At 63.9% G+C, this 10121-nt stretch overlaps 1 protein-coding gene across 7 annotated transcripts in view; it reads left to right on the top strand.

The window, feature by feature from the left end:
* Positions 1 to 5488: 5488 nt before the first annotated feature.
* PAX5 (paired box 5) overlaps positions 5489 to 10121 on the top strand; it is a 133500-nt gene continuing 128867 nt past the window's right edge. For 5 of the 7 annotated variants that reach the window (XM_077171377.1, XM_077171376.1, XM_077171374.1 and 2 more), the window contains exon 1: positions 5489 to 5534. In XM_077171377.1, the coding sequence (XP_077027492.1) occupies positions 5489 to 5534 (46 nt within the window). Of the gene's footprint in view, positions 5535 to 8433; positions 8477 to 10121 lie in introns of those variants that run through there. The other 2 variants (XM_077171375.1, XM_077171373.1) reach the window with 1 other exon arrangement.

The following is a 10121-nucleotide window of genomic DNA, read 5'->3' as shown; positions in this document are numbered from 1 at the left end:
TGGATATGTCTGCTTTAGAGCTCTGAGAAAACCTTAGATTCTTTAGCATCCTGTCTTCTGCTTGCACTTTCAGAACATTCCTATGTCTAGCTCACTTAATACACTGTATTTTCTTCTTGGTGGGTAATTTTTGGAAGCAGACTATTCAGTGATTTAAATGCCAGTCTTCCAAGCTACCTCTTCTCCCAGAAATTATCAAAAGCAAAGGAATCAATCTGACCTTTTTCAACGTTTTAATAGCAGCAAACAGAGAAGTTACAGCACGACATGAACCCGAGGTGATTTTTTTAAAGTTTCTCAAGAGAGACTGGAAAAGCAAGCATTATGTAGTGAAGTCGACTATTTCCAGCTAGAGTCCCCATAAAAAAAACCCAAACCAAACGAATTCTTGGTTTGTTTACTTTGCAACTATAGCTATAATAGACCCCTCCTCTTAAAATGTCCATGGGAGGATGCTTTTAGGCTGTGGGGAGCGAGGCTTACAACTTAGCAAGCTGCTCCGCCGAGCACAGCGGCCCGTAGCCAGAATCTCTGTTGTGCTTGAAGCAGAAGAGAGTTGACAGTCTGCCCCTCCGGGCATCCCACTTGCCCGGCACCCCGGGCCGTCATTAAAGTCCGCGCACGGTGACAAAGGGTGGACTCCAAGGGTGCTGTTTCAGGAGGTCCCCGACCTACAGCTGCGAAGATTCGATTCCTGCTCTGTGCTCTGCCCAGACCTCTGCAATCCCTAGGCACTCCGCGGCACCTTCCGACTAGCGAAGGAATCAGCAGTTTGGCCCCTCTCCCCGTTTCCCCAGGGCCGCTCTCTATCCGCAGAGCCTCCGGGAGCCTCTTTCCCCCGCTGCGCATTGGTCACGCAGGCAGCGCTCCGCCACCGCTGCCGCTGCCCCCGAGCGAGCGCGTTTCCCGCGGGGGCTGCCCCGAGGGCCGCTCCCGCTCTCCGGCGGGCGGTGCGCTGCCTCGCCCTGGCCCCGGTGTGAAGGAGCGGCCGCTGCGCAGGGCCGGGAAGCCCGGGCTGCCGGCCCTCTGATGGCCCGAGCGGCGCTCCCGGGAGGCCAGGCCCTCGCTCCACCGCCTTCCTGCAGACATCTCAGAGGATCTGTGGGGCTCCACACTGAGCTCTCCGGAAGAGCCAGAAGCCTGCACCTGGTGGGGCTTGGCCTCCCTTGGATCCTGGCTCCTTCTCAGCTGCGTATGCAAGCATTTGACCAGGCAGAAGGTTCTGCAAAGCTGACTTTTAAAACCGTGTCTTTTTAACTATCAAAGTAACCACATTCGAGATCAGTGAAAGTGACTGAGGGAGGAGACTGAAGTGTTCATTGCAGCCCTGAGACCTTCCACACTGGGCTGACGAAATACGTTTGGGGAATTTATTGCTGTGATAAATAGGGTTAGCCTTCTGCTTCGACACAGGTTTATACCCAAAACCAGGCAGGCCCCAGTCAGTATGGTGGTGAACTGAAGAAAAAAAGTCCTTAGGGCCAGCAAGGGAGCAGGCCTCCGAGTGCCAGACAGAAAAGCTCCGTGCAGGTCTTTCAGAAAAGCATTTCACTCAGTCATGGTGCTGGGAGTGACTCTCTGCAGACTACGCCACAGAAAGACCCCTGGGAATACACCAACGAGAATGAGGCAACTGGCAGCACAGCTGAGACAGAACTTACTGGTAGGTGAGGGGAAAGAAAAATAGTTATTATGAATATTGGCTGAAAAAGAGAAGTCTCTCATCATTTCCTGCCCTCCTCTCATGCTCTCAAAAATAAAACCCGCTGCTTTTGTCAGCTGTGCTACCTCGGCTCTGGCTTCTCTCTGTACTGACTAGGCAGGACAGGGGCACGGAGTCCTGGCAGGACACTCAGCACCTCCCGTCGTTCATGTCCAGCGGCAAAATCATAGTCTGAGGGGACAGCACACTTCCTCCGCGTGGACCAGCTCCTCTTTCAAACCTCTTTTTCTGATGGCTTTCCGGGCACAGCTCTTGTAAAGATCACTCACGATATTAGAGTACCTAAGTGCTCTCAACTTTACAGCACTGCCCACCGAACACCTTTTAAATTGCTTCAGTCTAATTAGCATGCCCATCTCAGATATGACTTTTTCTCTGGGAACACACTGGGCCAGGATCGCTGATAGATCTCCTCTGCTTTGAATTTAAAACGATAGACATCGGAGGAAAAAGAGACTGTAGTGCTGCAGAGGATCACTGGCTATTTCCAAATCAGCAGCACTCCCCACCGCACCTTCCCTCCTCCTTCCCCCCTTCCCCTGATGCTGCCAAACCGAACTGAATTGGTAGAATTTGTAGCAGCGCTCCCCCTCTCCCGTCTTTGGCGTCGATGTGCTTTCCACAAATATGAGAAAATGCAGGTAACTGTAAATGTGGTGCGGGTCTTTGGGTGCTCCCTGCAACCTGTGCCCCTCCAACCCCCTCCAATACGGGGAGAGGAGGCAGCTCTTGGAGCAGCTGAGGCCAGTACCTGGGGAAGCGAGGCGCTCTGCTCCGGCCGCTCCAGGTGTTTTGGGTGACAGGTGCTAGGTCAAGCCCCTCGCAGTCTCGGGCGTCGCAGGACGAGTGCGAGCGTTGTAGGACGGGAGGACAACCCTTCACGTCCTAACGTTATGCATCAGATATAAAAGGACAAAAGGTTGGCCCTGGTTCGTGATCTCCTCTCTTCAGTGAGGGCAGGAAACAATAACTGTCCTAGGAAAACTCCAAACCCAGAATTCTGCTGAGCCACGGGTTTTTTTTTTTCCCTCCTCGCTGTGCTTTTACCCTTCCGCGTGCAGAAAGCACAGCGTCGCTCCAAAGTGTGCTCCGGGACATGCCAACGTCGGGGGCCTCGGCTGTGGCCGCGGCGTCGCGGTAATCTGACCCTGAGACCCGCTTCCCCGGGGATTCCTGCCGTGGCACGGCTCTGTGCCCCCTCGGGTGCTGCTCTGGTGGGAGCGGAACATTTTCCAGGGGCCGTCCTGGGGGGCTCCTGGCAGCCCCCAGCCCTGCCGGTTCCCGAGGCACGGCCCCTGCGTGGACACCGCAGCGGCTTCTTCCCGGCGTCCGTGAGCCGCCGGCTTTCGCACCGGGCCTCAGATGCCGGCCCCGGTCGCGGCACCGCGGGGTCGGTGCTGGGCGCGCCGGGGTCCCGCAGCCGCGCTCCGGGGGTCACCGCGGGGCCGGCAGAGCGGGTCCCAGCCCTGCCCCGCTGGCCAGGGGCGAGGAGGGCCGCTCCCCGCTGCAGCCGCCGCCTTGCTTTCGTTAGCGCGGCAGCGGGGATGGCCGAGCGGGACCGGGGGCAGCCCGCGCGGCCCCGCGGCTGGGGACGGCTCCTTGTCCCCCATCCCGCGGAGCTGCGCACCCCGCAGAGCTGCTCGGGCCGCGGGCCCACGCGGGCCGGTGCTCGCACGGCTCCGCAGCCACAGCCGCGCTGGCACACGCGTGGGGCCTGGCCTGCGCCATGCGGCCCCGCCGCCGCTCCCCCATGGTCTCTCTCAGGCTGTGTCGGGCGGCGGGAGGGGAGGCGGGAGCCCTGCAGCCTGTTTTTAGGACAATAAACTGGTTTTCGTTCCTTTCCCTACGTGAGGTCAGAGGAGCTCTCCCGTGCTGCTCGCGTTGCCGAGGCCGGCTCGGCCGGGAGAGGCGAGGCGAGCACCTGAAGGGACTAGAAAGGGACTCGCGCTCTGCCCTGCATTTGCGCCGCTTCTGTGGGGGCACCTCCCCCAGGGAAGAGCCCCCTGCCCCGGAGCGGCAGGTCGCCTTTCACGGCGAGCCGGCGGAAATCTCCGGCGAGGCTATTTCTGTGTAAGAAAATGAGAGCGAAGAGAGCTTGGTGGGAAGGGAAGCAAAAGGGAGAGAGGCCACAGTCGGCCTCACTTTCGGAGCCGGGCGGCCGGGGGTCCCGTAAGGCCGGGCCCGGCCCAGCCGCGGAACCCCGCGAGGCCGCCGGTCTTAGGATGCGACTGCGTCGAAGGCGGAGGGATGGCCAGGAGGGAAAAGATAGAGTTTGGAAACAGAGTTGTGTCCATGTTAGCGCTCAGCGGGGCCGGCGTGTGGGGGTGGCAAGGCTGTGCCGGGCGAGTCAGCGGGAGAGAGCCCCTTCGTCGGCCTCGCGTCTCTACCCCGGCACATCCCCCGGACCGGCAGCACCCGAGCTCCGCGGGCCGCTCCGCGCACGGGCACCGGCGGTGTGCCCCGCTCCCGAACCCCCTGCCCCGTGCTCGACATGACGGCGGCCGTGGGGCAGAGGGGGCGGCTCGGGCACGGGAGCAGAGCGGAGCCCACCTGCGCCCACGCCAGCGGATCGGTTCCGTGTCGCGGCGGGCGCCGCGGGAGAGGGGCTCGGGCCGCGGGTGCGTGGCCGCAGGCGCTGGTGGGCGCGAGAAGCGGGACTGCCCGCCGGGCTTGGAGCCGAAATTTGTTTTGGCCTTTGGGAAAGGCCGCTATTTCCCGCTTTCCCCCACGGTCGTTTTGCTGAAAAATAAACCAATAAACTCGGGAGCGGTCGAAGCCGCGTGATTTTTTCCCCTTTAACTCTCCCCACCCTCACTTGCGGCCGTGGGTCTGCATTCGCCACATGAACGGGAGGTACGAGGGAAGGAAGCCCGAGTGAAGCCCCCCGGGCCGGGAAAATCCTGCCCAGGGCCCCCGCGCTTCCACTGGGCCGCTGCTCTCCGGTCCCCGGCGCAGTGCAGGGGCTGTCCCTCGCGGAGGGGCGCGGGGCAGGGAAGGGCAGGGCAGGCCCGGAGGGATGCAGGGGTCTCTCCCGCAGACGGCTCCCTGTCCCGCCCCTGCGGCGGCCCGGCCCGGCCCGGCGGGGAGCGCGGCCCCGGGGGCGGCAGCGTCACCCCGGCCCGGGAAGGGGAAGTCGGTCTGCTGAAAAGTTGGTGACAGGTTGGGGCAGCGGAGGCAGAACGGGCAGGTGCCGCCGCCGCTGCCGGGGCGGCGGAGCGCTCGGGGGGCGGCCGGCTGCAAGCAAACTTTGATTCCTGCTACAGAACATGTCAGAGTTTTCCTGGGTTTTGGCTGCGTCTGGGGACATCTTGTGATGTTTTAGAGAACAGGACATGATCTCACATGGCGAGGAGCTCTTTAGTTTCTTAATCATTTCACGGTTCCTTCAGAGGCTTTTTTCCACCTAAAACGTTTAGTTTCAGCTCAGTGATCAGCTGCAAAAGCTCGGCGGGGAGCGGAAGAGTTGAATTATTCCAACCTGAGAGAGCCCCTCACAAAAAAAAAAAAAAAAAAGGGAAGGAAAAAAGGAGAAAAAATAAAGAAGGAAAATAAAGAAAAGAAAGAAGGAGAAAAAAGAAAATAAAGAAGAAAAGACAAGAAAAGACAAGAAAACAGAAAGGAGGAAAAGAAAAACGGAAAATACAAGAAAAGAGAAAAGAACACAAAACAATAAAAAGAAAAAAAGAAAGAGGGAAAAGGAAGAGGTTGCAATACGACGTGGAAACTTTTTCTTGCCTCCGTTTCCCCAAGTCCTGAAGAGCCGGAATGGAGCTGGATAAAGCCTACGCGACACCCCGAGCCGGCCGCACAGGTGGGACTCGGGCCAGGGGCTGCGGGGAGCCCGGCGGCTCCGCGGACAAGGGGGGCGCCGACGTGAGCGGGGACGCGAGGGGGACCGGGCGGGGTGGGACCAGCTCCCCGCGAGGCCGTCGGGGCGGCGGCGGGCTGCCGAGAGCTCCGCCAGCCGTGCAGAGGCAGCCTGGCGTGCGTGCGCCCCGGGCTGCGGCCAGGCGGGCAGCGGGACAGGCACCGGGCACTGGCCGGAGGCTGCGGAGCCCCGTCACGGCGTCCCCGCGGGCAGCGCGGCGGCGGCGCGGGCGGTGGAGGGCGCGGAGGCGGCCTGGCGGCTCGGTGGCGGAATGCAATTTCGAAGCGATCGATGGGGCCTTTTATTAGTTAAATCGCCTGAATAATCGTTTAATCGATAAAGCATTTCATGGCGCGGCGGAGGCGGCCGGGAGCGGGGGTGGCCGCAGGGGCAGCAGCACCGACAGCGCTGCCCGGGCCGGGCAGGATGACGAGGACGGGCCGGGGCCCCGTGACAAGGCGCTCCGAAGCCTCTGCGCCTCTGGCCCCTGTAGAGAGCAGGGCCGAGGGGTCTTCACCTCAGTACCGGGAGAGCGACAAGCGGGAGGAGAAGAACGGGGGGGTCATGGCAGGGACGGGGGCCGGGCAGGATGTGAGCCCGTCTTGCCTGCCCGCTCGTCCCCTCCGCGCCGGGCCCAGCCTGCCCGCCATCCCCGACGGCCGCCCCGAGCCAAGGAGCCGAGCGGCAGCAGGGAGAGCCGCCCGACGGCTCGGGCTGGGCTGCGGAGCTGCGCGGGGATCGGCTCTCGCCGTGCTTCGGCCGCACTCCGTGCCGGCTCCGCGCTGCGCCTCGGCCGCGTCCCGCAGTTTCGACTTCAACGAAAACTCGGCCCGCGCCCGCCCGTCCGCAGCGGATACCGGCCCCGCTCGGCCCGAGCACGGGCCGGGGCACGGCCCCGCTGCCGCCGTGACCGAAAGGGGTCAGCGGGGCCGGAAGGTCTCGCCCCGGCTCGGACTGAGCTCTCCCGCACCCTCGCCCCCACAAAGAGCCCCGTGGGAGAGCATGCGGGCGGCGGGGCCGAGGGCAGGCCGCCCGTGCGGCGGGCTGTGCCCCGCCGCCAGGGTCACCGTGGGGCGAGGTAGACTGCCCGGGCCTCCGTCAGGGGCTCGGCCGGGGCAGCACCGCCGCGGGGCGGGACCCGCGGGCGCGGCGGCCTGAGGGGGAGCCCGCCGCTGCTGGGCGCGGCGCCGCCGAGCCCCGGCGCGACCGCGGGCTGCGCGAGCCGGCCGAGAACCTCCCTGACCGCGGCCTCGGCCCGAGCTCCCACGGGTGCCGGGACCCACGGTCCTGACACGCGCCGTCCGGCCGTCGGGGAGACCAACGGCCACGGGGAACGGCGTCGGGCCGGCAGAGGAGCACGGGCCGGGCCGGGCCGTCGGGGGTCCCGGGCCCACACCCCGGCGGGACCCACCCACGGCTCGGTCACGAGTGGCTGCGCCCCCGCCGCCCCGCGGCCACGCCCCCCGCCCTTTATTGGCTCGATGCCCGCCAATAGGCAGCGCCGGCGCTCGGCGGCCAATGCGGGACGCCGGCAGGTTAACTTTGCGATTGGCCGCGGCGCTGAGTGACGGGCGGGCCCCGCCTCCGCCGCTGTCCGCCCGCGCGGTGCTGAAGCGCCGCCCGCCGCCCCCTCCGCGCGCGCTGCGCGGGCCGCGGGGCCGCGGGGCGGGGCCGGTCCCGGGGCCCCCCCGCGGCGCCCGGCCCCGCCCCGGCCGGCCCCGCCCCGCCCCCGCCGCCCGCCACAACCCCCGCGGCCGCCGGCGGCCGGCAGCGCGCCGGGCGCACCGCCCGAGCCAGCCAGGCGCCGCCGCCGCCCCGGCGGCCCACGGCGGGCGGAGGGGAGGGACGGACAGACAGACAGAGGGGAGGGGGCGCCGCGGCCCCGGCGGGCGGGCAGCGATGGTCGCGCCGCGCCGGCGCCCCAGGTCGGACAGCGGCCGCTGACGGGGCGGCCCGGTCCCGCGGGGCCGCGGCGAGCCCGGCCCCCATTCCGCTCCCCGCCCTCTCGCACACCTTCCCCCGCCGCTCCCCTCGCCCACCGCCGCCGCCCCGCCCGGCGCCGCGAGTTGCTGCGAGCGGCGCGGCGGGGGGCGGCACAGGCGGAGCAGCGCCGCCGCCCCGGGACCGAGCCCCGCGGACGGGGCGCCCGCCCCCGCCGCCGCCCGCCTCGGCCGCCGCCGCCGCGCAGCCGCCGGCACCGCCAGCACAAAGAGCCGTCGGGCGGGCAGCGCTGGGCTCCGGTCCGCCGGACAGAGGCGCTCGCCCCTCTCCGCGCCCAGTAACGCCCCGGAGCCCGGCGGAGGGTGCTGCGCATCGGCAGCCGCCCGCGGAGCGGCTGAGGCCAGGGGCTGAGCCCGGGGCGGCCGCTCCGCGGCCCCCCGACGGAGCCTCCGGAGGCTGCGAGTGGCTCGGGAGCCGCGTTCGGCCAGCGCTCTTGGATACCGCGACCCGTCACGCGGCAGGACTCATCGCTTTTTGAGGGATTTTGTTCTATTTTATTTTTCACCCCTTTTTGGTTGTCTTTCCTTTTTTCCTTTTTTCCTTTTTTCCTTTTTTCCTTTTTTCCTTTTTTCCTTTTTTCCTTTTTTCTCTTTTTTTTTTTTTTTTTGTTTTGTTTGTTTCGTTTGGTTTGAGCGTTTTTTTGGTGGTTTGTTTTTTTTTTCTTTTTTTTTTTTTTGTTTTTGTTTTGTTTTATGTGTTGGTTTGGGTTTTTTTTATTTGTTTGTTCGGTTCTGGTCGGTCTCCGTCCTTTTTCGCGGGCTCCCTCCCTCAGCCCGAAACCCGAGCGCCGCCGGCGAATCGAGATCAGCTCGGCGAGGCCGCCCGGCCCCGGACCGCTCCGATGGAAATACACTGTAAGCACGACCCGTTCGCAGCGATGCACAGTAAGTGCCTGCCCTTCAACTTGTCTGAGCGGCCGCGACGGGCTCCGCGCGATCGCCTCCGTGCGCGGCCGGGCCAGGCTGCCCGCCGACGTTCTCGCCCCGGCAGGATCGGGTGCCGGGGCACGGCCGGGCGGCCGGCGGAGGGCGGCTGCGGCGGCGGCCGGTGCGGGGGCTGCTTTCCCGCGGAGAAAGAGCCGATGTCACCGCGCGTGTGTGTATCTGTACGGGTGGATGTACGAACACGTCTCTAGACGTATGCACAGCCATCAGTACATACGGACGCGCGCTGGTGTACATGGATGAATACACAGATGTTACATGTATGTGCACATGCTTATTTCTGTCCCTAAATCAAATATCCGGGGAAAAAGCCGCCAGGTATTTCCGACGAACGGAAAAGTTTTCTGCACGATATTCTTTCTCTTTTTCAACATTTTGAAATTCGTTAATTGGAAATAAAGAAAAAACAAAACAAAACAAAACCAAAACAAACCCTCAACAACCAAAAGCCCTAAACAAACAAATAGAAGCCCCCCAAAAACCCGAACAAATTGAACTAATGCGAAATGCGAGGAGCGGGGCTGGAGGGAAGATTTTTGTCTTTTTAAACCCCGAAGAATGGCGTCACGATCGCGGCGTGGGGCGGCGGAGCGGGCAGCCGGTGAAGTTAACAGGTCGTGCGCGATGGGTTGGCCCGAGATTTGTTGTGCTTGAGAGGTCGGGGAAGACTTATCCATTAGCACAGTGTTATGTGAAATGACATCTTCTCTCACGGCGAGTTAAACGCTGCATTACGGCGAGAGATTGCGAGGGAATTTAAGGTAGAACTAATCTCATTTCCCGGTGCACCGCAGCCTTTCGGCTCAAAGACATTTGTTTGCAAAATAAACCACCGAGCTCCGGAGCTGGAGATTGCCTCCCTCTCTCCCTTGTCCTCTCCGCGCTCCCCGTTCATCGGCCCATTTCCTGTCCCTCTCGCCGCCGCTCCATTTCTGGGGTTGTGCGGGGCTGGGACGCCGGCCAGTGGCGGGCTCCGCCGCCCCGTGAAAGCGGACTTTCCCTCTCGCTGCAGTGAAGCGTCGACCTCCGCGTTTATTAATTCTCTCCCGGCATTAAACCGAATCACTTTTTTTCAAAGGCGAACTTTGAGGTCGGGAAGCGCGTGGCGCGGGGCGGGCTGGGGGGCGGGCGCGGAGTCCCCGCCGCCGAGCGCCCCTTGCCCCGGTGGGCTGCGAGCGGACACGCAGCCCACGGCAGCCCAGGGCAGCCCACGGGAGCCCACGGCAGCCCGCGGAGCACGGGCTCCCCGCGCGGGGCCGGACAGCCCAGGCGGCAGCGGCCGCCGCGGGTTTCAGCGGCGCCTCTGCCGGCACTTGCGGCTGTGGAAAATCCATGTCGTCCTCAGGAATTTCTGGGCAAACGGAAGGAATAAAACCAAAACGCCGGTGCCTTTCTTCCGGTCCGATCGCGGCCGGGAAGCCTCCGAGGTCATTTGCTGCCAAACGATCTCCGGACCCGCGGCTCCTCGGGGGCGTGAGGGTGGACGTGGGGTCGGGACCCCATTGAAAAAAAGGAGAGGACGGGGAGCCGGCGGCAACGGGAGGAGGAGGGGGCAGCACGGCCACGGGTAACGGTGGCCGGGGCG

This window comes from Agelaius phoeniceus, chromosome Z, assembly GCF_051311805.1.
Source record: "Agelaius phoeniceus isolate bAgePho1 chromosome Z, bAgePho1.hap1, whole genome shotgun sequence".
NCBI classification, from domain to species: domain Eukaryota; kingdom Metazoa; phylum Chordata; class Aves; order Passeriformes; family Icteridae; genus Agelaius; species Agelaius phoeniceus.
Note: the sequence above shows the minus strand (reverse complement) of the source record. Positions and strands in the feature narration are given on the sequence as shown.